The sequence below is a fragment of the Myotis yumanensis genome, unplaced genomic scaffold, assembly GCF_028538775.1.
Source record: "Myotis yumanensis isolate MYYU_CA2020_CCGP unplaced genomic scaffold, mMyoYum1.0.hap1 SCAF_17, whole genome shotgun sequence".
In the NCBI taxonomy this organism is placed as follows: Eukaryota; Metazoa; Chordata; class Mammalia; order Chiroptera; family Vespertilionidae; genus Myotis; species Myotis yumanensis.
The window spans coordinates 13156003-13179998 of NW_027223768.1; the positions used below are offsets into that span (position 1 = coordinate 13156003).

Here is a 23996-nt window from a genome sequence, read left to right on the forward strand (position 1 = left end):
TTAGGTCCCAACCTCCTTTAACTGCCACCTTCCAGCCCCGACGGCCGTGCAGAGTGCTGCACATAAATGTATTCTCATCACCAAGTGTTCCCTCCTTTCTTAACCCATCCCTTTATCTCCTGCCACCAGACTGACACCAGCTTCTCCTGTTCCCCACTCTAGGAACTGAGAGGAGGCGGCTGGTGTAAGTGGAGGCCTGTGTTGGGACCCAGGAACAGATCCCAGGGATATTGGATCTCCTGCTTGCTCAGCTACTTCTCTCCCTGCTGCACTCTTCTTCCCACAGCCTGGGCTTTCTTCCACGCCTCCTTCGGCACTACCAGGGGCATAGCCCAGCCAGTTTCATTTCTAGACTGAAAAGGTGATAGAGTGAGGACTTGAAAAGGAGCAGGATTTTTAAAAATTTAAATGGCCCTAACCGGTTTGGCTCAATGGATAGAGCGTCGGCCTGCGGACTCAAGGGTCCCAGGTTCGATTCCGGTCAAGGGCATGTACCTTGGTTGCGGGCACATACCCGGTGGGGAGTGTGCAGGAGGCAGCTGATCGATGTTTCTAACGCTCTATCCCTCTCCCTTCCTCTCGGTAAAAAATCAATAAAATATATTTTTTAAAAAATTTAAATGACTGAACATGCAAAATATCTTGCTCTTTGGCCCTGCTTCTGTGGATCCAGAGCAAAGGACTGCTTTACCCGGGGAGGAAGCCCAAATCCAACACACTGCTGCTGTCCAGCCCTGCTCCTCCCCACTCAGCGAGGGCACTTGCTCTTCCCTATTCTCACCAGAGAGGCACAAGCGCTCCGTCCCTTCCAGCGGCAGGCGGAGGCAAGAGAAAGGGTCTGTTGTTTTTCTCTCCTTGTTTCTCTCTCCCTCCCTGCTGATCACCAAGCTGCTGACCGGGTCAAAAGCCCTGATGGAAACCCTCCGGTGCTGGGCAGGCCCCTCCTCCTCCAAGGAGCCTGTCCTTGACTAATTTTTCTTTGTCCCGATGGGGAGAAAAGAGTGAGAGAGAAAGACGAAAAAAGAAAAACCTCAAACTTCCTTTGAAAACCAGCTTGGAGTCAGGGCCTGAATCGCACATCGAGACTCGGCAACTCGGGAATCCTGAAGACACGCTTGGAGCCACGGGGGAGCACCTGGGCTGCACCCCTACCTGCCCTCGCCCTCCTCCCATGCCCTGGGTCCTGGGCGTGGGTCCGGAAGTGGCCAGGACCCAGCAGGACCGCCGCTGGCTCATAAACCTGTGTGAGCTCTGGCGTTGACAGCTGGAAGGCAGCTGGGACTGTGGCGGCGCCCCCATCGGATTGTCGGAGCTGAGCCCTCCTTCTCAGTCCTGGAACAGCCTTCTTTAAGGTAAAAACTTTGTTTTATCCGCATCCTTCACCTCCTCTTAGACTCCCAGTTCTCTTTTTCCCCTCCAGCTCTGGGGAGGTGACAGACTGTGGTCTCTACAGGTCTGGATTGGGAGACGAGTGAGGCAGGGAGAACATGTCAAAGGGATGCTGCTTGCTTCCTTATTTTTTTCTTTTAATGAAACCTTCCCCCTCTCCATGGCGAGCGAGCACTGTGGTGGTGGTTGACTTACTCGGAGGGGAAATTTTAAACCATTAGTTGCTTGAAGATTTGGGTCAGACTGAGAAGGATATCGGAGTGGGACAGTAAGGGACACGCAGGGAGAGGAAAGTTCCTGGGATGGGGTAGGAGGGTGAGTGTCTTCTGGAAGCTCCCCACCCATTTTATAGGCTTCTTCCAACTTTTGGCTACTGACTGCCACTGCTAGGGAGGGGCCAGGGCTATTTTAACTCCCTCGCCCGCAGCCAGAAGATCATTCCTGCTGGAGAGACCATGTAGGACTTGAATGGAGAAAAGAGGAAAAGAATGGAATCCTGATTTGCTTGGGTACCCCCTCCCCCATCCTTTCCTGCTGGGAAATACTCCATGCCCACCCCGCCAGGTGTGCACCTTACAGAGTGGAAGTCCTCCACTCCATTTCCTGCCCTGCCTCTTAGGGCTTAGCCCACTTTGCTTTGCCCAGTTTTTCGGTGACCCAGCTCCCTCACGTGTCCAGCTCCTGGTGTGTTTGGGCTCATCCCCTTAGCCAACTAGCTGCCCAACCCCCACTTAATTATTGATCTGGCAGTGGACAGGAAAGATAAAGGAGCCCTGCTTTTCTACAGGCTTTTTTAACTTTCCCAGGCTTGGTTCCTGCTTCCCAGGCTCATCCGAAGTGTCATCCCGGAAGGGAGGAAAGAAGGAGAGAGAAAAACAAAGTGTCAGGCCTGTAGGCATTTTTTTTTTTTTCCCCCTGCTCTGATTCTAAATGAACAACAGGCAGATGAGACACAGCTCGCATAAATTATGTTTGAATCAGGAGGACGATCCATTTGGGTGACTAGGCTTATTTTGGGAACTTTTATGCTCCTCATCTTCATCTTCCAGGCCTTACTCACCCTTCCCCTAAATTCCTTCAGGATTGCAAGAAGAAAGCATAGTCTCAAATTAGGAAGAAGCCAAAGAGAAGATTTCTGACAAGTTTAATTTCTTTCTTTCTTTCCTTTTTTTTTAAATCTATTGAGTTTAGGGAGCAAGAGGAAGGGAGAAGGGAGAGTGAGAGAGGGGGAGATAGATAAACATCAATTTGTTGTTCCACTTAATTATGCATCCATTGGTTGATTCTTGTATGTGCCCTGACTGGGCCTCGAACCCCGAAACATACTGGGAGCATGCTCTAACCAACTGAGCTACCCGGCCAGGACAAGTTTCATTTCTCACCTTTTTTTTTTACCCTGAGTCAGGGGTGAGGGGAGCATGTTTTCCAGAAGGCAAAGTTTGTGGCTTTTTATTGTTTATGATCCACAGCAGTAATTAAACGTCTGTTCCTGCTGAACTTGATGCTTAGTGCTGATAGAGAGCAGGTAAAACAGGTCCAGTGCTCACATCTAAAATGACCTAGATGGGGAACAGACAGAACCTGTGCACACATCAATGAAGGTAGAGGGAATATTTTTTATGTAAATCGATAATCATTTTTATATTCCCGTATGAAGAGTGGCAAGAGAATATCTCTGGGTTAAGACAGTTTGGGGAGCAAAGAGGAACTGGGGAGAAGTTGGTATCTCACCTCCAGAGAAGCTTACTGGAGAAATGGAGGCTGGGGGTGAGGGGTGGTGGTGGTGGGGGGTGTTATGCTCCTAACCTGAAGTTATTTATCAGCACAGTCTCTGTTCAAGGCCCTGCGGCCTACATTTCCCCTCTGGCCCACAGGAAGCCCCTCCCAAGACCTTTGTGTTCTGGTTTGAGATTGTGTAAAGTTCAGGGGAGCCCTTGGAGGGGAAGGACTTCTTTCTCAGCCTGTTTCGTCTTTAGGGGCCATGGTACTGACTCTGCATCTCTACTCTTCACCCCAAGCACTATGTGGCTGCTCATCCTTCCGCCCCTGGGATGAGGCGGAGAGAAGGTAGTCGGAAGGATGCCTTCTGACAAAGTAATTGTGTGTGCTCCGGACCACCCATGCACAGCCAAGGGTGGGGTTTGGTGTGGGGCAGAGGAATTACCTCGGTCCTGGCCAGGGTGGGAGCTACCAAGGTGATGCCTGTTACAGGGTGAGCTGGAGATCACTGTGTTGATAACCATTAGTATAGTTTTGTTGTTGTTGTTAATCCTCAACCAAGGATATTTTTTCCATTGATTTTTAGAGAGAGTGGAAGGGAGGGAGGGAAGAAAAAGGAGAAAGGGAGGGAGGGAGGTTTGGAGCGAGGGAGGGAAGAAGGGAGGGGGAGAGAGAGAGAAAGAAACTATGTGAGAGCAACAGATCTATTGGTTGTGGGGATCGAGCCTGCCACCCAGGCACGTGCTCTTGCTGGTAATCGAACCCGCAACCCTTTGGTGCGAGGGCTGACTCTCTAACCGCTGATCACACTGGCCAGGCACCATGAGTGTAGTTTTAACATTTCTTTCTCCATCTCTTTCCCTTCTGTCTTTGTCCTTTTCTCTGTCTTTTCTGCATTCCTTTTCCTTATCTGTTCCAGGGAAGCTGATTCCACCAATGTCTTCCGTCATCTCACGGGACTCGTCCCTCCCAGACCGGAAAGCCCTGCGCACTCTGGTCACAGCGAGTTAGAGGTGGAAGAGCTCAGCCCGGCCGCTCTTCTGTTTACCCGCGCTGACGAAGACACCGCTCCCGTCGCCAGGAGTGACTGCGGACACTGCAGCCTTCCACACCGCATTCCTCTTCTAAGACTTTTCTGGGCCTATTTGCTTTCCAGCCCAATGATTTGCTTCTTATTCGATCGGTCTCTCTGTGTTGCACATCAAGCCTAGATTAGGCAACTTCCTGAGGACTGTGAAGTCCTTTGGTGCCCCTCCGTTGACCTCTTCTGACCATGGAACACCATCAACCTGAGCGTCCAGTCTCTGGCAAGGCCAAGACTGCAGAAGCCGTTAGCCCTGAAAACCATGAGGTCCTCTCAGTACCAGATGAGCACCCCCAGGACAAGGATGCTGGAAATGCTACTGGGGCGGCCAGAGATGCTACTGGGGCTGCCAGAGACACTGATGGGGCAGTTGGAGATGCTACTGGAGCAGCCAGGGATGCTGATGGGGCAGTTGGAGATGCTACTGGAGCAGCCAGGGATGCTGATGGGGCAGTTGGAGATGCTACTGGAGCAGCCAGGGATGCTGATGGGGCAGCTGGAGAACAGGAGCCAGTAGATCAAGGGTCACAGCCGGTCCAGGGCCAGGATAATCTTGAGTCCCCTCCGCCTGACACGAGCTCCAGCCAGCCAGGGCCAGACCACAGGACGCAGCCTGAGGCGGAGACAGTGGGGGCGTGCTCCGGGCCCCAGGAGCTGCCCCAGTCCCCCAGGGCCCAACAGCCGGAGCTCGATTTCTACTGTGTAAAGTGGATCCCCTGGAAGGGAGAACGGACACCCATCATCACCCAGAGCACGAATGGCCCCTGCCCGCTCCTCGCCATCATGAACATCCTCTTTCTTCAGTGGAAGGTAAGAGAGTTTGTGGGGGCGCCGGGGAGGCGGGGCCTCAGAAACTGCTGAGGAGGGCCTCTTCCCTGACCCACTTCCTTGGTCATCCTGATTTTCACAAGCCAGTCAAAACTTTTCAAGTTACTCTTCCTATTTCTCCAGCTGGAACAAACGAAAGAAGAGGTTCATAAAAACAAACAAACGAAAAGCAGTTCTCTGTCCTCTTCCTGGATTGCAGTATTTCACATTCAGTCCCTTGCTTGCATTATAAGCCTTCTTTTTTCCACCACACCCTCCCTCTAGGCAACCCCTGCCCTCCCCCACCTTCCTATAGGTTTCTCCCGAGGTGCCCTGCGAAGGGGAGCAGCACATGCTGACCCTCTGATCGCTCTCTGCCTCCAGGTGAAGCTGCCCCCTCAGAAGGAAGTGATCACATCAGCTGAGCTCATGACCCACCTTGGTGAGTGACTAGGCCTTGAAGAGGAATTGCACAGAATTACGAGCTCTATCCCCTCAGCCAGAAATCCAGAATATTAAGGGACTTCCCATTCGGGGTTCGGATGTGTCAGGGAGGGTGAAGGTCTCTGGGTGTCAGGAGTCCTGGGTTGTAAGTTTCCCACGTGACCCTGGGCAGGCCCTTCACCTCTGTGAGCTGATTTCCTCCTCTGAGACATGAAAGGTCAGGACTCGAATCTGAGGCCCTTCCCAGCTCTGAAAGCCAGTGGTTCGGTGACATTACCCCCGCCCATTCTCAGGAGAGGAGGACGCTGCTTTGAGGGCCATTGGTGGGGTAGACTGATAAGGAATCCTGTCTTGTAGGAGACTGCCTCCTGTCCATCAAGCCCCAGGAGAAGTCAGAGGGACTTCAGCTTAATTTTCAGCAGGTGAGCAAACAGGTCTGTGGACAAAGAGGTTTGCAGCCTGGCAAGGGGACACCCAGGCTATGAAGAGAAGCCCTTCTGCTGCTTCTCAAGAGGGTTTCTTGAACTATGATTTTTTTTTTCTGCAGGAGGAAGAGGAGGGTAAATCTCTGTCCTAGAAAATAAGTTTATCTACTTAAGATAAAGAGGGGTTGAGGCAAGGGAGGAATGGAATGGCTTGTAAGAGAACCTGGGAAGAAAAGCAACAAGTTTAATATTTTATTTCTGGGGGTGGGGCTGGAATGGAGGGGAGGGGAGGCTAGACCGTCATGTTCTCCCCCTCCCACCCCCCCAGCTTCATTGAGATACGTAAGTTTAAGATATACAATGTGCTGCCCTGGCAGGTGTGGCTCAGTGGGCTGGCCACTGAAGGGTTGCAGGTTCAATTCCAGGTTGGGGCATGTGCCTGGGTTTTCAGTGGCGGGTCGGGGGGGGTGGGGGGTGGGGGTGGGGGAGGGGAAATGCAGGAGGCAGCCAATCCATGTTTTGCTCTCACATTTATGTTTCTCTCTCTCCCTCTTCCTTCTCCTCCCCCGCCCCGCCCCCCCCCCCCCCCCCCCAATCAAAAAATCACCCAACCAGTGTGGCTCATTGATTGAGCATTGACCTATGAACCAGGAGGTTATGGTTCGATTCCTGGTCGGGGCACATGCCCGGGTTGCAGGCTCGATCCCCAGTGGGGGGCATGTAGGAGGCAGCCAATCAATGATTCTCTCTCATCATTGATGATTCTCTCTCTCTCTCTCTCTCTCTCTCTCTGATGAAATCAATTAAAAATATTTTAAAAAATCAATAAAGAGCCCTAACCAGTTTGGCTCAGTGGATAGAGTGTCGGCCTGTGGACTGAAGGGTCCCAGGTTCGATTCTGGTCAGGGGCATGTACCAGTGGGGGGGTGTGCAGGAGGCAGCTGATCAATGTTTCTCTCTCATCGACGTTTCTAACTCTCTACCCCTCTCCCTTCCTCTCTGTAAAAAATTAATAAAATAAATTTTTAAAAAGTCAATAAAGATATGCAATGTGCTAATTATTTAATATATCCATCGATTTCATTTCTACCCCCAGAATGTGGACGACGCAATGACCGTGCTGCCCAAACTGGCCACCGGTCTGGATGTCAATGTGCGATTCACAGGGGTCTCCGATTTTGAGTACACACCTGAGTGCAGTATCTTCGACCTCCTAGGGATCCCCCTCTACCACGGCTGGCTTGTCGATCCTCAGGTGAGGGTGAGAGGGCCCAGATGAGACTCTGGTCCAGCTCAAGCGACAGAGAAGCAGTGTTTTGTGGGCTGGGGGTTAGAGAGGTAGGGGTTAGGGATGTAGGGATTCGATTGGCTTTGGAGGGAATCCGGTTTAGAGGCAGGACCCAGTGGAGAATGTCTTGAACCTTAAACATTTTTGGTAAACATTTAAATACAAGCAAATCATAGGCAGTTATTGAGACGGCCAAGGTTTCAGGAACCTTTGGTCCTAGGGTTGCAGTCTATTTCCTTCCTAAAAAGATCTCAATTTTTTTTTCCTGTTATTACCCCACCCCACTGCCCATGCAGAGTCCTGAGGCTGTGAGTGCAGTCGGGAAACTGAGCTACAATCAGCTGGTGGAGAAGATCATCACCTGCAAGCACTCGAGCGACACCAACCTGGTGACAGAAGGTGAGCTCCCCGCTTCTCTCCTGTGGTTCTTATGTGGAGGGAAGGAAGGCTACTTTGATTTATTGTTCATTGTCTATCTCCCCCGCCCCCCGCCCCCAACCACATCCCACTAGAAAGGGAGTTTGGGGAACGCATTAGTCTCCCTAGTGCAGTGCCTGGCGGGCGCGAGGTGGCTGCTCAGCAACTGTTTGTTGCATGAATGAGTGCAGCCAGGCTCCAGGGAAGAGATTTCAGAGGGTGGGACCACCCCCAGGCCTTTGGACAGAGACTGTCTGGGTGCCCCCCCTTCTGTGGACTTGGGAGGTGAGCCAAGGGCCCGCCCCCGCTTCTTGTGCCCAGGCCTGATTGCTGAGCAGTTCCTGGAGACCACCGCGGCCCAGCTGACCTACCACGGGCTGTGCGAGCTCACCACGGCTGCCAAGGAGGGCGAGCTTAGCGTCTTTTTCCGGAACAACCACTTTAGCACCATGACTAAGCACAAGGTGATGGGGCATTGGGGCCGGGGGGAGGGCTGGAGTGCTGTTGGTCTCCTCACGCCTTTTCCTTCTGGGTCAGTGTTTCAGTCAGGACAGGGGAGATCAAGCGCTGATAACCAATGACTCCCACAGTCCCTGTGGTTCCCTGCAACCAAGGTTTATTCCCCACGAATGCTGTGTGGCCGCTGCAGACACTCGCCTCATCTTCACTCTGGGTCTCAGGCTGACAAAACAGTCTTTACCTGGGATGTAGGAGGGACACCACACACTGGCTTGTAGTGCTCCCACCTGGAAGTGTCATTTCTGCTAACATCTCATTGGCCAGAGCAAATCATAATAATCCTGTCCCATTGGAAGGGACAGGAAGGGAATTTTTATTTTTTATTTTATTATTATTATTATTTTTTAAATATATATTTTATTGATTTTTTACAGAGAGGAAGGGAGAGGGATAGAGAGTTAGAAACATCGATCAGCTGCCTCCTGCACACTCCCCACTGGGGATGTGCCCGCAACCAAGGTACATGCCCTTGACCGGAATCGAACCCAGGGCCCTTGAGTCTGCAGGCCAATGCTCTATCCACTGAGCCAAACCGGTTAGGGCTATTATTATTTCTTTTAATTTATTGATTTCAGAGAGGAAGGGAGAGGGAGAGACAGAAACATCACTGATGAGAGAGAATCATTGATCAGCTGCCTCCTGCACGCCCCCTACTAGAGATCGAGCCTGCAACCTGGGCATGTACCCTTGGCCGGAATCGAACCTGGGACCCTTTAGTCCGAAGGCCGACGCTCTATCCATGAGGAAACCAGCTAGGGCAGGAAGGGAATTTTCCAACAGTACCAAAGTCTTCCCAAGTTAGAAATTGTTTTAGCTCTCTAGGAATTGAGTAGAAGAGGGAGAGGTCTTTGGTTCTCGAAGGATTTCCCCACACGGCCATCGGGTGAGCCTCGGGAACAGTGGGAAGCAGGGGAGGAAGCAGGATTCCAGCTCTGAGGACTCCATGCCTGACCACAGGGACCGCCATGCTCTCACCCAGCTGACCGTCCACTCGGACGTCCCTTCCCTCTCCCCTCAGCCACTCATACTCATACAAGACCCGCAGCTCACACGGACACGTTCCAGCCGGCACCCCCATTGGCTCAAATGGTCTCCGGGCATCTCAGATGACGTGGGGCCGTCAACCGCCTCTAGCTCACCTGTCCCGCTAATCAGCTCTGTCTCTTCCTTGCAGAGCCACTTGTACTTGCTGGTCACGGACCAGGGCTTTCTGCAGGAGGAGCAGGTGGTGTGGGAGAGCCTGCACAATGTGGACGGGGACAGCTGCTTCTGTGACTCGGACTTTCACCTGAGTCATTCCCTAGGCAAGGGGCCTGGAGCAGAAGGTGGGAGCGGCTCCCCGGAAAAGCAGCGGCAGGTAGACCAGGTGTGCGGCGCTTTGGGGAAGGGCGCAGAGAGCGCGTTCCCTTCAGAGACCTTTTTGCCCTCTGTGAGCTGCGCGCATCGCCTCATCTAGGGATGATCACGTGACACCCCTGTCCCTTTCCTGTTCCCCGGGGGCCATCTCCACACTTGGTGGATATTCTCCGGCACCACAGAGATGTGCTTGGCTGTGTGGTACGCTCTGGAGGAGGAGGAACGAGAGAAATGGAAGGATGAGGAGGAAAAACTGGTTTGGGAACCTAAGCCTAGCCGGAATATCTCCCAGGCTGCAGCCCACCTCACAACCCTGCTCTTTCCCCCTCTCTGCAGGACTACCTGATCGCCTTGTCCCTGCAGCAGCAGCAGCCCCAAGGCACGTTGGGGCTCAGCGACTTGGAGCTGGCCCAGCAACTGCAGCAGGAGGAGTACCAACAGCAGCAAGGGGCCCAGCCGGTGCCAGCACGGGCCCCATCGCCACAGGTGAGCCCGCTGTACCCTGTCCTTAGCGGTTGTTATTCTTCAAGGTTTCCCTGGGGGGCCCTTCTCCTGTCTGGCCCTCTCCCCTGGATCCCTTCCTCTCTTCCTCTCCCCACTGCCCCTCCCCAGCCTGACCCACTTCCATCCAGAATCTGTCCTCGTGCTCTGCCCAGGCGGATGGATGACCACTTGTTAAATCCCATACAGGGGAGAGGAGCCCCATCTGGACGCCCGGCGGGAGAGCGGCGGCGGCGGCCCAAGCCGGAGTCGGACTGTGTCCTCCTGTAGCGCTCGGTGCTCGGTGCCCCGTGCCAGGCTGCTCTGCCTCTTCTGTCAGAGGCTGTGACTATTTGGCTTGCTCTCCCAGGTCACCCCCTGAGATATGCAGGGTAACTTATTTATGGACGGTTGGGGATCCGAGCGGGAAGGAAATGTCAAGGTCAGAATCCGCGACATCCTTGCTCGCTCGCTTCGGCCTTCTCTTCCTCCCAATCACCCAGGGCAACAGTGGGACTGCTGGGGTGAGGATGTCTGATCCCCAACTCCCTCTTCCCAGAATATCACACTAATATACAGACTCAGGCTCCAGGGTGAGGTCCCTGCCTGAAATGCATCTCCCCTACCTCCCTCCTGACTGGCGGGGTCCTTCTGGCTATCCTGCAAGTCCGTCTCCCTCTGTTTCAGGATTTGATTTGGGTTTCTATCTTCATTATTTGTAATGCCTTCCTAGGGGTTTGGAAATAAAAATTGTCTCCTGAGATCTGTTGTTTGCCATACCCTGCAGCAACGGGGTCAAGTGGTGAAGTATTTGACCCAGTTGAGGAGTGCAAAGGGGGAGGGGAGGTAGAGGTGTGAGGGGGTTGCCTGTCATATCTAGATGAGCCAGCAGGGGGAACCAGAGCCTGCTTTTCCCTTGGCTGTTTGTGTTTCTCTGTTTTTGCTAGGCCTTCTTTGGGAAATAGTCCTCTGATTTGGAGGTGGGTTTCCAAGTCCCCCTTTGGACAGAGGAATGTAGGGACTGTGCTCCCTGCTAACCCGAGAGACTTCCCAGGCAGGCAAGAGGCAGCTGATCCTCGGCTTGCCTCCCAGTTTTGTACAGATGGTCCTTTGCTACCTCTGACCATTTCTGACCTTGTTCAGGTTCCTGTGTCTCAATTATTTTGCCTAAAATTTCCTGGGGAAGAGAGAATAATGCGGGGGGTGGTGCGGAGGGGAGAGACAACCCTAAGGGAGGGGGGTTGTTGATAACTGCAGCTCTAAAGTCCAACACAGGATTCCTGTTGAATAACCAAATGCACTTCAACTTCAAGGCCTCCTCCCAGCCCCATGTCCTGCTCCACCCAAGCTTCAATCAGGGAACACAAACAAGAATGAAAGTAGTTAAAAAAAAAAAACTACCAGTGTGGGTGAGTTGTTCTGCCCAGGGTGTGGGAAGAAGGAGCAGGGCAGAAACTACCAAGGAGATCCCATTAACCCACACCTAAGACAGAACTAGGCGATGCAGGTGCAGCTACCACTTCGAGATGAGGACAATGAAGGGATTTAAAAGAAAACTCCGAGTTCCAGCCTCAACAAGAAGCTGGAACGTGTAATGCTCAGTGAGGGGTTATCCTATTTGGAGGCTCCGCTGGTCTCCTGCAGGCTCAGCCAAACACGGGACTCTCAGATCCTTGAATGTCATGTGGGAGTGGAAGGGGGAGGGGGGTCTCAAAGGTCTTCGGCCCTGCACAGGGCTAGTAGGGCTAGTCGGCAGTCCCCTTTCACGGCATCCTGCAGACAAGAGAACTAAATGTTAGAAAGACCAACTACCGCTGTGGCCCAGGACCCTGCCCCCTCCCTCGTGCTGGTGCAGAACTTGTCTGGTGCCCGGAGCCTTACACTGAATTAACCCGAGACTCATGAATTCTCCAGGGCATATGCTCAGCTGTGTGCGGCGAGTGCAGCGGGGAAGCGAGGGGCAGAGCGCTCACCTGGAGGGAAGAGTAGAGGGACTTCCCAAATTTCCTTTTGAACTCAGCTCGGATGCTTAGAAGGTCAGTCTCACTTCTAGAGATAAGGATGCGCATCAGGGCTTGGTAATTGGGCTCCGTTTCCTAGTAGGAGAAGAAACAGAATGGGGAGGGGGATGGCAGTAAGATTCTCAAAGAATAGGGATTAGATGTCATGGCAAATTATTCTAGAAAGTGGAGGTGAGGTGAGTGTCGAGGGGAGATTATCTAGGGCATCGGTTCTCAACCTGTGGGTCGCGACCCCTTTGGGGGTGGAACGACCCTTTCACAGGGGTCGCCTAAGACCATCGGAAAACACATATATAATTACATATTGTTTTTGTGATTAATCACTATGCTTTAATTATGTTCAATTTGTAACAATGAAATTGGGGGTCACCACAACATGAGGAACTGTATTAAAGGGTCGCGGCATTAGGAAGGTTGAGAACCACTGATCTAGGGGAAAAGTTATCTTTCTCCATCCTCATGGAAGATGACGCAGCAGGAAAGATCAGGCTCCGGCAGAAGCTGGGGTACTATTCTTCCCTTCCACGTCTTTCCTGGCCAGGCCACTAGCTCAGAGCCTCACTCCTCCAGAGCTCGGTTGTGAGCAGCTCCAAAGGCAGGCACTCAAAAGACATGAATTCTCCAGGGCATATGCTCAGCTGTGTGCGGGGAGTGCAGCGGGGAAGTGAGACTTGCTACCTATAAAGACTTTCAGCATGAAAGCCAGGAAGGCAGTTTTTAACTCCCAAGTGAGTGAGTGTCCAAGGAGGATACACCACCCTACCCCCAAGCCAAGGTGTTGGGGCTCTGACCGGGAACAGTCATGGGACTTCCGGTTCTGATCTGGGCCCACCAGGGCCATCTCCCTGCCCCATCTTTACACTCAGTTTCTCCTGGTTGGACCCCTGGGGTTCAGCATCCCTGTCTTCCTCCTCTACCTGCACCAGGCCTCCTGCTTTCTGGTTAAAGACGGTAATGGAGGGTCCCATTTAGAAATAATAGCGGTACAAACCATGACCAGGTCATGAGTGACAATTGATGATAATAAGTAATGTGCTATCACAAGAGATTGCAAAATAAACATTTTTGGTTGCAAAAGTCCTGTTTGTGTCACGAGCTGTGCACTGGTGCTGTCAGCATGTGCTACCACCCTCCTTTTCAGAGTTTGCTCAGTCACTTGACTCCCATGATCCTTCCCAGAAGTGCCTGCAACCCACACTCATGCCATCCCCACAGATCTCCCATGAAGAGACAAAAGGAAGTGATGAAGTAAAAAGAAGATGCTATATTTCATTTGGACTCATTACCTGATTGGCAGCGGGCCTGATGGCTACTTTATTTTAAAAATTTCATGTGTCATCAGTTTTGTGTCGTGATAAGGATTGTAATTGCTTCCCAGTATCCCTTCCTCCAACTCTTGTTACTCCAAAGGTGTAGAATTTGGGCAAGGGTCACTCATTAACTGAATATTCCCACTGGTATACAAGTACCCTCTACACCAAACCTATATTAAACATAAACCTAGTCTTGATACTTGAGAATGTACTTGGCATCTGATTGGCAAGCTTTTTGGAAGTTTTCTGAAAAATTTATTCAGAAAAATGGGCCTATATTATTTTTTGACTCTTCCTTCTAAGATAAATCTAGCATTTATATTCAAGAGTGTGAGTCCTGTAATCCAAATACATACATTACAATTATTTACTGCTGGGATACAATTTGTTTTTATGACGCAAATGAGATAACCACAACTCTAGTGCTGACTCACTATAATAATACAGGCTTTATTGGGTAAGTATAATAATCCACTGTCAAAATGGTAATCTCTAGATGATAAAACAAGTGCTTATATGTACTGTCTTTGTTTTTTGTTGGTACTGTCTTTGTTTTTTGTTGGTACTGTCTTTTGAAGAGCTGTCAACAAGGCATGATGGTTTCTCAACCAGTATACAAAAGGCTATTCCATTGGCCAAAATAATAACCATTTTTATATTCTTCACATTTTAGAGGATTTTTTTTTTTTTTTACTTATAGCTTTGGAGGACCTGGCTCAATGAGCAAAATGACTAGATTCTGCTTATGGAATTATTCAAACCAAAGTCACCCATTTAATTATGAGTAATATAGAACAAAGTCTGACAGTGTGAACAAACGTGTTCCTGGTGCACTTACGGTGTGGTTTATAGTACAGGCACACCTTGGAGGTATTGTGGGCTTGGTTCCACACCACCATACTAAAGCGAATATCACAATAAAGCCAGTCACACAAACTTTTTGGTTCCCCAGTCCATAGTAAAAACATGTTTGCACTATGTTGTAGTCTATTAAGTGTGCAATAGCATTATGTCTAATAAAGCAATGTATATACCTTAATTTTAATATACTTTACTACTTAAAAAGGCTAACCATCATCTAAGTCTTTAGTGAGTTGTCATCTTTTTGCTGGTAGAGGGAGGGTGTTACCTCCATTTGTAAAAAACTCAATCTCTACACGCTCCATAAAACGAGGTAGGGCTGTACAGACCAACACCTCTGGGCTAGGCGAGGAGTTGACATGTGACAGTTCAATGTCCTACAGGACCATTATGTATTTTGTAAGGAGAACAGATGACTTAATAGCTGTGTGACCTTGGCAAGGTATGTAATCTCTCTGCTTCAGTTTTTCATCCACAAAAGAGGCATTAACTGAAACGAGGGCAGTGTGTTCAACATAAGCCCTGGTGCACCGTGAACGCCTAAGCAATGCTGGTTCTTGTCGTTATTCTTGCTGGTGTCATAACCATCACCATTCTGGCAAGAACTAAAACTGGACAAGGCACTGTCCTCCAGCACAAATTCATGTCGATAGGTGGCCACCTGGACGTGAATCGGGCCAAAATGTTAGCTTGAGTGCCCTTAAGTCAACTAACTTAGCTCTAACCACAGCTCACGCCTCTACTCTTGGCAGGACAGTTTGTAAACCTGAGAGCTGCTAAAAGTTTATAAAGTAAATAGGAAATGGTTGCATTAGCAGCAGCAACGTGAAACTTCCTCTCTCTTGCCCAGGAAGTGTCTCCCCCAGCTTTTGTCCCCGACGCAGAAGAGAAAAGGCGTGTCCCTCTTACCTGAAGGGCTTGGTGAAGTTTATGGGCAAAGTACAGCGCTGTGTTCCTGATCACCGAGGCTGGAAGCAAAGAGGGAGAGATGGAGAGAGGTAGCTCCAGTTCCAGGGAGACCCCCGACCCACGTGGCCTGAGCAGGCCCCTACCTAGGCTGAGCAGAGCCCTCTGGGCATCTCCATGGAAACGGTTCCGGACGGTGTGCTCCAACTCATGCCCAGTGCACCGCTGGTACTGATCAAACACTTGTGGTGTGAGGAGGAGGTGGTTAGAAAGATAAATGCGGGGGCTGATTATCACAGAGAAGGATGAGCTTGCTCACCTTCCTCAGGCAAAACTCATCATTAGAGCAAGTGGGGGAGACAAGAGGGCTCATGTGTACCTCGGACGAGGTGGTCAGGGTTTCTCTGGGTGAGGATAAGGACCCATATTCCTTCTGTGCTGGGTCCTTCAGCCTGCTTCAATGCCTGGGAGTGGAGAGTAAATTAGGATCGTTGGTTGGGGGCTGCAGAGCCATGCTTACAATGTTCCCAGAATCCATCACAATGATGGTGGAAATACGATAAGGGTGAAAAAATTATATATATAGTGGCCAGGGTGGCTCAGTAGTTGAGCATTGACCTATGAACCAGGAGGTCACAATTTGATTCCCGGTCAGGGCACATGCCCAGGTTGCAGGCTCGATCCTCAGTGTGGGGTGTGCAGGAGGCAGCCAATTAATGATTCTCTCATCATTGATGTTTCTCTCTCTCTCTCTCTCCCTTCCTCTCTAAAATCAATAAAAATATATTAAAGAGAGGGGGAGGTAAGACTACAAGAGGGGTTCTGCCCTCACAGCTCCATCCCCCATTTTGGGAAATTCTGGCACTGAAGGAATGAAATAATCCCCCAGGGGGCGTCTGGGCAGGGTCCCCCAGCCCAAATGCCAATGGGAGTTGATGAGCTCACTTCCTGTGAGGTCAGGAATCAGAGGTTAGATGAGTGAAAGGTTCCAGATGTGACACCACCTGACACCCCATGCCCCCATCACGCCGCTGAGGACTCCTTCCCCAAGGCAAGGACAGGCTTGTAGGACAAGTGGGTCCATGGGTTGCTGGCTCTAAGGTACGATAGAGGAGGTGTCTTAGGTGCATGACTGTGCCAGCTCCTCAGCCCCTGCTCACCTGGACGTCCTGTTCTGCCAAGTTATAGTCAATGATTTCGGAGTAGCTCTCGCGGCCCCCCTAGGAGGAGAAACTCTCTCAGGAGGACTCTATGAGGGGCAGCTTTTCATCTCCAGGTCAACAATCCAGACCTAGTCCCCCCACAAAGCCCTCTCTTGTCCATTACGTCAAAACAATGCTCCGCACTCTGTCCCACCTCCCCCAGATGGTGTAACTCTCTTCCGATGCAGGTCGGTCCTCCTCACCTTGGCCAGGGCCAGGAGCAGGTCCTGCAAGGTGCCACTGGTCTCAGATTTGATGTCCTCCTCTGCCTCCACCTGGAAATCTGGGGTGGGGTCAGGAGCTCTCTGAATCCTCCTGGTGTTCCCCAAGGTGCATGCCTCTAGGACCTGTCGAATGTCTGGCCACTGTGCCCTGCCAACCCTGCTACGTCCTGCTTGCAGTAGCTCAAAGGCTGCTAGTCCCCAGGATGGAAGGCAGAAGCACCATCATGGCCACCCTGAAAGCATCCCTAAGCTGTGAGCGCCCAGGTGCTGTGGGATCTCGCACGGTGGCGTGGCCTCACCTGCAGGTGCCAACCTTCTGCGGGCAGGAGGCACCTGTTACTCCAGTGGTCGCCAGGCCGTGAAGAGGAGATAAGGAAACCCATGTGATGAGGCAAGAGGGCGAGGGCCTGGCCCCTCGTTGGAGGTTAGGAAAGTGATGAGAGGTAGGATATTACAAAAGGAAACGAACAGGAAAGAGAGAAAAGAGAAAAACCAGAAGCAACAGTGGAGAGAGGTAGGAGGAGGATTAAGAGATAGGCCAAGCCCAGCCAATGTGGCTCAGTGGTTGAGCATCGACCTATGAACCAGGAGGTCACGGTTTGATTCCTGGTCAGGGCACATGCCCGGGTTGCAGGCTCAGCCCCCAGTAGAGGGCATACAGGAGGCAGCTGATTGATGGTTCTCTCTCATCATTGGTGTTTCTGTCTCTTTCTCCCTCTCCCTTCCTCTCTGAAATCAATTTATATATATTAAAGGGAGAGATAGGTCAAGACTGGACATCCAAGGAAAATCGGGGAAAGAAAAAAAGGTGGTTGTGGCCCTAGCTGGTTTGGCTCAGTGGATAGAGCGTTGGCCTGCGGACTGAAGAGTCCTGTGTTCGATTCCGGTCAAGGGCACATGCTCAGGTTGCAGGCTCAATCCCCAGTGTGGGCCGTGCAAGAGGCAGCCGATCAATGATTCTCTCTCATCATTGATGTTTCCATCTCTCTTTCCCTCTCCCTTCCTCTCTGAAATCAATACAAATATATATTTAAAAAAAGGGGGGGGGGCGCGTTGTGGCTGAGATGAGGATGCGAAGGAGCTAGGTCCCAATTAGTGGGTGAGGCATGTGGCAGCCAAGCGAGGCCAGCAGCCAGGAGCGGAGAGGGGACACCCATGATTTAGAGAGCAGGCTCCCACCTTCCCCCCTGGCTGCAGCAGGTGCGATTCGGCCTGGGCCGTGGTGTGATGGCGGAATGAGCAGGGGCCGTGAAGATGACACAGCTACCCTAGGGACGGCGTGCCCAACGCTGCCATTACCGTGGAATCTGCCCTGGAGCCCCAGACTAAGATGGTTCGTCACTGCCTCTTTCCTTACTGATCACATCTGGCTGTCTCCTGGGGAGACGGGTCCCTGGGTGGGGGCAGGAGGGAGGAGAGAGCCCCAGGTAACAGGACTTGGGCAGACAGGCTCCCCGAGGGCTCGCCCGCCCGGACAGAGGGCAGGGAAGGCGAGGGCGGTCCTCGGCTCCGTTTCCAGCTCCTGCAACTCCCTCCCTGGTGCTCTTACCGTGCTTGTAGGCTGCCAGGCACTCCTGCAGCTGGGGTGGGGTGCGGGTAGCAAGGATTTCCACCCCCACATCCTCAGCAGCACCCGAGTCCTATGAGAAATTGGGAGGCCGCTCTGAGACTGGGCCATGTCCTTAGGATGGCAGATGCTGACCGCCTGTCCCCCTAAGGCAGTGGTTCTCAACCTGTGGGTCGCGACCCCTTTGGCAGTTGAATGACCCTTTCACAGGGGTCGCCTAAGACCATCCTGCATATCAGATATTGACATGACGATTCATAACAGTAGCAACATGACAGTTATGAAGTAGCAACGAAAATAATTTTATGGTTGGGTCACAACAGGAGGAACTGTATTTAAAGGGCCAGAAGGTTGAGAACCACTGTCCTAAGGTCAGGACGGGATGGTCAAAGGGGGCCTCTGCCGAGCCTGCTCCTCTGGAGTGGGCAAAGGCGGGTCAGGCAGCCTTCTCCTTCCCTCCGGGGTGACCTCACTGCCCAGACCCCCCATCAGGCCTCCCGTCCTGGTACCTTCAGGGCTGTCCTCAGTTCCCGAGCATCCAAACGGGCTGCCGGCTGCAGCAGAGCCACCACAATCACCTCGAGGTGGCCGGAGAGCGCCGCCTGCAGGGACTTCAGCAGGTCCTGCACGTGGCCCCGTGGCAGAGGCATGGCGTGAGGGGAGGCCCCAGACGTGTGGGGAGGTTTGGGAATATTTTGCTGGTTTTTATCTCAGGTCTGAAGCACCACCCCCATTTAACCAGGGGGCCGGGGCCGGCCTGCTCCTGCTGGACCCCAAGTCTCCAGGGACTTCTCACCCCAGTGCACTGCCCCTGGGAAGCCCCGGCGGCCTCACCTGTTGGGTGCGCTTCCGGAAAGCTTGAGCGATGAGCTGCCTCTGCTCTCGGCTCCGATTGGTCAGCACGTCCACAATGGCGGTGCGGTCCACCCCTGAACCAAGATAAGGGCTGGGAAGACCCCAAGCAGGGTCTTTACAGGGTTGGGGGGCCCTCACTCCTCTGGCTTGAAGCCTCCCGAGGAGGACAGGACAAGATCCCAGAAAGGGCTGGAAGGACAGGGGCAGGGGTCCCATCACCCCCACTTCCATGTGGTTTCAAAAGAAGATGCAGCCCGGCCAGTGTGGCTCAGTGGTTGAGCATCGACCCAGGAAGCAAGAGGCTGCCAGTTGGATTCCTGGTCAGGGCACATGTGAGCTGGATCCTCTTGGGGGGTGTGAGGGGGGTGGGGACAGGGAAACAGAACAGGCCCCGAGGCCAGGCCAAGGAAGGGGGGGGAAGGGGGCGTGCAGGAGGCAGCCGATCAATGTTTCTCTCTCACACTGATGGGTCTGTTTCCCTCCCCCTCTCCCTTCCTCTCTCTCTTTAAAAATAAAAAATAAAATTCAATACAAACATTTAAAACAGAAAATGCAAATGAGATGCCAAGTGGCATGCAAATCCTACCCAAATTTGGGCAAAGGTGGCCTGGGTGGTGGGGGAAAAAAGTGGCTTTTGGGGATCAGCCTAGTCGGATTAGGGTTCAAGCTCTGCCATTATGAGCTGTGAGACCTTGGGGAAGCGCCCTCGCCTCCCTGAGCCCCAGTTTCCTCATCCGTCCGATGGAGAGAATCAGACAGCTCACAGGGTGTTGTGAGAACGGGGAAGACACACCTACCGTGGTACTTGACATACAGGAATTAAGGCATTCCACAAACGTCTATTGAGTTCGTCAGTTCCTCCCTCCTCGCTCTGTCCCGGTCTGCAGACTGGCTTCCAGGAGCGGAACCCCCCCAAGTGCAGGGGGAAGGGGCTCACCTTGGCCTGTGATGGCCCTCAGCAGCCGCTGCACGTCCTTGTCCACACTGAAGCTCAGGAAGGTCCTGAGGGTGCCCAGGGTCCCCCACGCTGCCGTCTTAGGAGCAAGAAGGCGTCAGAGGGCTGCCCAGGGCCTCCCCGGAGCCCCAGCCTGACCCTTGGCCTGGCCTCGGGGCCTGTTCTGTTTCCCTGTCCCCACCCCCCTCACATCTGGAGTTGATCAAGTAAAAATGGTTCCCACAGGCCTGGCAGCCCCTACCTTGTTGGCAAGGCCCAGGTAGCTGAGGATCTCCTGGGTCAGGGAGAGCCCCATCTTCTCGCTGGTCACAGACATGGCGCCACGGGCTGCCCTGGGGAACAGTTCCCAACTGAGGGGCACTTCTGGCCCCTCTGGGCCTCTTTAGGACCCCCCCCCCCCCGCCCTGAAACCTGGGCTCCCGTTGCCGACCCCTTTTCCTTGTTGCAGAAAAAGAGAATCTTAACCTGCTCGGCAGGTTTGGGAGCCCCCACCTTCCCCATCTCCCTCTCACCCTCCTCCAGGAAGCGAGAGTTGATCAGGGATGCTGCCAGAACTGGCACCAAACGAGCCCTCAACCCTCCCTGCCTCCAGGGCTGGTCCCCCGGCTCCCAGCCCTTGGCCTGAGGTGGATGACCCCCTTCTGAGGTCCAAGGCCCCTGGCCTCCGTGGCCCTGAGCAAGTATGTAAGGTGGGAGCTAACTTCTAACAGCAGCAGTCCCGCCTCGGCCCCAGCCCACCCAGCTGCCTACCTGCTGTCTGCCTTTCACCCTCAGAGTCCCCAGCTGGGGTATCTAGACCAGCAGGTGCACTTTCTGAACTGATGGGTACATGAGTGCCTGGACCAGGGAGCAGGTACTCATGTCGGAAAGGAAAACCCATTTCTCCCTCCCCCAAGAGATCCACAGGCCCCTTCTCCACCCCACCCCATCCCACCCCACCCCCCAGCCTGGGGGCCCAGGCCCAGTGCTTACCCAGAGGTGCTGGAGGTGCGCAGGTGTCGTCACAGCCTGGTGCTGTGCCCGTGTGGGCACCAGCTCCTGGGTGGCCTGGTCGAGGAGAGGGGGGTGTGTACAGTCAGCTGGAGCAGCCAGTCAGATGACCTCTCTACCCGACCAGCCCAGCTGTTGTCTCGGGCCCTGGCCCCTCCCAACCGTGGGAGAGGACCAGGCCGTCCTGGGTCCCACAAGCAACGCCTCCCGACCCAGCATCTCTCCTCCCAGACACCCGGCCTCAGGCCGCGCGTGAGAACCCTGCTCGGCCTCAGGAGCTCAGCCCGACACAGGAGGCTTTGTGCACAGCTTCCCCAGTGGGGCCAGGTGGGACCATCGCGGCCCAGCCTCCAAGCCCAGCCTCTGACCTGGCTCTCTGCCTCTGCCTCTGGCTCTGGCTCCCTGGGGGGGCAGGTCAGACAGGCTCCAGGCTGATTTCAGGCCGATAGAGAAAAACCTGTTGGGGCACATACCAGCAAGGCACCCCAGCCTTCACCGCAGAGAGGGTCCCAGCCCAGAAACTCCCTTGGCTGCTGCCCCATTAGGGTCAGCCAGCCGGGACGGGCAGGGTCCGAGGACCGCTTCTATCTGTGGGGAAGGAAGGGCACAGGTATTTGGGGGTGGGAGCAGATGGGCAGAGTCAAGAGAGAAAAATGCAAAGGGTGTTCCCTCTGGACAGAGAAGTGCCAGGCTCCCGCAGGGCAACAGGGAGATAAGGGAGGCTCCCTGGGCCCCTGTTTCTTAGATTCCTTCCACTGCCTTTCGGCTGCCAGGACTGTTTGAGCCGCCGGTGATGCGGCCTCAGCCGCTGGCTTCGTGCTGCTGTCTGTGCACAGAGCAGCAGGTGCACAGTCTTGGGGAGGAGCGTCCCGGGCCCCAGAGCAGGCAGTTACTCGAACCTCAGCCAGCTCCCCAGGGCCTGGGAGCAGTCTCCTCCCGCCTCCCTAGAGGGGTCAAGTGGGGGCTGGGCACCGAAGCCAGAGCGCTGTCTCCATTCCTCGGCCACTGTTCCAACCCGGGAGGCCCCTCCCTGTTTTTTCTACATAAGGAGGTGCCCGCAGCTCTTCCACAGATCAGGGCAGGGAGGGAGATTTCCGTGGGGCAATCACTGCTCCTTACTCTTCTCTCCTGTTAAAGTGAAAAAAAAACAGGCACTGGTTTTTGCTGGAGAATGTGGGTTCAGGCCCCAGCTCTGCACTGGGGCACCCGAGAAGCTTTCTGGGAGGATTATAAATGAGTTGAGATATGTGATGGCCTCTGACAGAGAAAGGTGCCTTGTCCATTAGGGTTGCCGGACTTAGTAAATAAAAATGCAAGACACCCAGTTAAATTAGAATTCCAGACCAACAACACGTAATTTGTTGGTATGAAGTATGACCCAAATATGTCATGGGATATACTTATGCTAACACATTATTTGTTGTTGGTCTGAAATTGTAATGTAACCGAGCAGCCCGTATTTTACCTGGCAATCTGAAAAATGGGACTTCGTTTCAGAATTGCTTAAAAAGGGGTTCTGAAACCGGACAACCAACGGGTCCGGGCTGCCTGCCACTACTTGCGCCGATTAAGCAGAGACAGGGTTAACTCACATCTGAGCGTTTATCCCAATAATGCCGGCAGCGTGGGAGAGCAGCAGGTCACCCACGAAAATCTGCTCTGCAAGCTCCCCCATAAGCCAGCTGCTTATATGGGGTTCAAAGACAAAGATTACATGGGAAGTGGGAAAAAGGAATAAAAATGGGTATAATGGTTACTTATTACTGGCAATGCAGTCTGGGGGCTTGCGAAGAGCTAGCAGCTCCAGTTTCAGAAGCAAGGTTGTTAATCTTTCCATGATAATAGGTAGCTCTCGGATGAAGAGGATGGGCTGCATCTGGGTCGTGTTTCTTTATTTTTTAAAAAATATATCTTTATTGATTTCAGAGAGGAAGGGAGAGGGAGAGAGAGATAGAAACATCAATGATGAGAGAGAATCACTGATCGGCTGCCTCCTGCATGCCCCACACTGGTGATTGAGCCCGCAACCTGGACATATGCCCTTGGCTGGAATCGAACCTGGGACCCTTCAGTCTGCAGGCCGACGCTCTATCCACTAAGCCAAACTGGCTAGGGCCAGGTCGTGTTTCTTTAATCAGAATGAAACAATCATGGTTCACAGAGAATGATTAATATTTCAGATACTTAATAGCTAGTCCCCAATATTCTATTTCTGCCCCTAACATTTCTGAAGCCAGACTCTTTAGACTGAGAATTCTGGTCTACAGTGTGACCGCGGCAACCACCTTAAACTTTCTGTGCTTAGTTTTCTCATCGTCAAAATGGAGATAATAATAGTGGTTTACATTATAGGCGAATGTGTGAATTAAATAAAGTAATACCTGTAAAGCCCTTTAGCAGAGTGCTGGGTACAGACTGGTAAGTACACATGTCAAAATGTTAACTACGATGTAATAATAAATATCGCTATAATGTTGTTTTATTTTTATTTATTTTTTAAATATATTTTATTGATTTTTCACAGAGAGGAAGGGAGAGAGATAGAGAGAGTTAAAAACATCGATGAGAGAGAAACATCGATCAGCTGCCTCCTGCACATCCCCCACCGGGGATGTGCCTGCAACCCAGGTACATGCCCTTGACCGGAATCGAACCCGGGACCTCTCAGTCCGCAGGCCGACGCTCTATCCACTGAGCCAAACCGGCCTCGGCCGCTATAATGTTGTTTTAAAGTGATAACTGTTATTAACTTGTCTCCCTAGGAGTCCCACCTTGGCTCTCTTCTGCCAATCTTTCCTGCCAATCTCCCATCTGGTCACAAGAGGGCATCAGCAGCCACCGAGGACCGAGAGCCCCCTAGCGGTTACATGAAGTCTCCGAGGCTCTGGTTCCACAAGCTACCAAAACCTCATCGCTTCCTTATTGGGGAATGCAGCCTCCTGAAGGCCTCGGGTTCCTAAGAGGGCTTGGTAGGAAGGCCAGGTCAGGGACAGAGCCTCAGGTGGACATCCGCCCAAGGGGCCCCACTGAGACCGGCCTCAGGACACAGGCAGGGGACTTTCTAGGCTGGCTTACCGCAGTACAGTGGCGACACAGCCTTCTGCTTTCTGTGCCTTTCAGGGTCTCTTCTGGGACTCCATCCCAAGTCGGCTTAGGGGGCCATGAAGGGAGAGA

The 23996-nt window shown here is 52.7% G+C and overlaps 2 protein-coding genes across 3 annotated transcripts; one reads left to right on the forward strand and one right to left on the reverse strand.

The window, feature by feature from the left end:
• Positions 1-787: 787 nt before the first annotated feature.
• Positions 788-10691, forward strand: MINDY1 (MINDY lysine 48 deubiquitinase 1). The gene is made up of 10 exons (XM_070397340.1): positions 788-1352; positions 4028-5002; positions 5384-5441; positions 5801-5865; positions 6965-7123; positions 7453-7555; positions 7895-8037; positions 9267-9458; positions 9785-9934; positions 10139-10691. The coding sequence occupies exons 2-10, from the start codon at positions 4382-4384 to the stop codon at positions 10217-10219; spliced, it is 1572 nt and encodes a 523-aa protein (XP_070253441.1). The 5' UTR covers positions 788-1352; positions 4028-4381; the 3' UTR covers positions 10220-10691.
• ANXA9 (annexin A9) lies at positions 10141-20910 on the reverse strand. 2 transcript variants are annotated; one of them, XM_070397341.1, is made up of 13 exons: positions 20805-20910; positions 20074-20164; positions 19815-19911; positions 18857-18951; positions 18532-18645; positions 18005-18095; positions 16435-16514; positions 16190-16249; positions 15409-15493; positions 15176-15271; positions 15033-15091; positions 11902-12024; positions 10141-11701 (listed from the first exon to the last, which is right to left on the reverse strand). In XM_070397341.1, the coding sequence occupies exons 2-13, from the start codon at positions 20146-20148 to the stop codon at positions 11639-11641; spliced, it is 1038 nt and encodes a 345-aa protein (XP_070253442.1). In that variant the 5' UTR covers positions 20149-20164; positions 20805-20910; the 3' UTR covers positions 10141-11638. The 2 variants fall into 2 exon arrangements, with proteins under 2 accessions (XP_070253442.1, XP_070253443.1); XM_070397342.1 differs by having other exon boundaries at positions 20074-20159; positions 20805-20907.
• Between the last annotated feature and the right edge of the window lie 3086 nt (positions 20911-23996).

Bases quoted from the DNA above. Each gene is read 5' to 3' on its own strand.
- MINDY1 (XM_070397340.1), top strand. From the start codon at position 4,382: ATGGAACACCATCAACCTGAGCGTCCAGTCTCTGGCAAGGCCAAGACT. The intron at 7,556-7,894 runs GTGAGCTCCCCG...TCTTGTGCCCAG, and splicing joins CACCAACCTGGTGACAGAAG to GCCTGATTGCTGAGCAGTTC. The intron at 9,935-10,138 runs GTGAGCCCGCTG...AATCCCATACAG, and splicing joins CACGGGCCCCATCGCCACAG to GGGAGAGGAGCCCCATCTGG.
- ANXA9 (XM_070397341.1), bottom strand. From the start codon at position 20,148: ATGTCTGTGACCAGCGAGAAGATGGGGCTCTCCCTGACCCAGGAGATC. The intron at 18,952-19,814 runs GTGAGCCCCTTC...ATCTTGGTTCAG, and splicing joins GAGGGCCATCACAGGCCAAG to GGGTGGACCGCACCGCCATT. The intron at 15,272-15,408 runs GTACACATGAGC...TCACACCACAAG, and splicing joins CCCTGACCACCTCGTCCGAG to TGTTTGATCAGTACCAGCGG.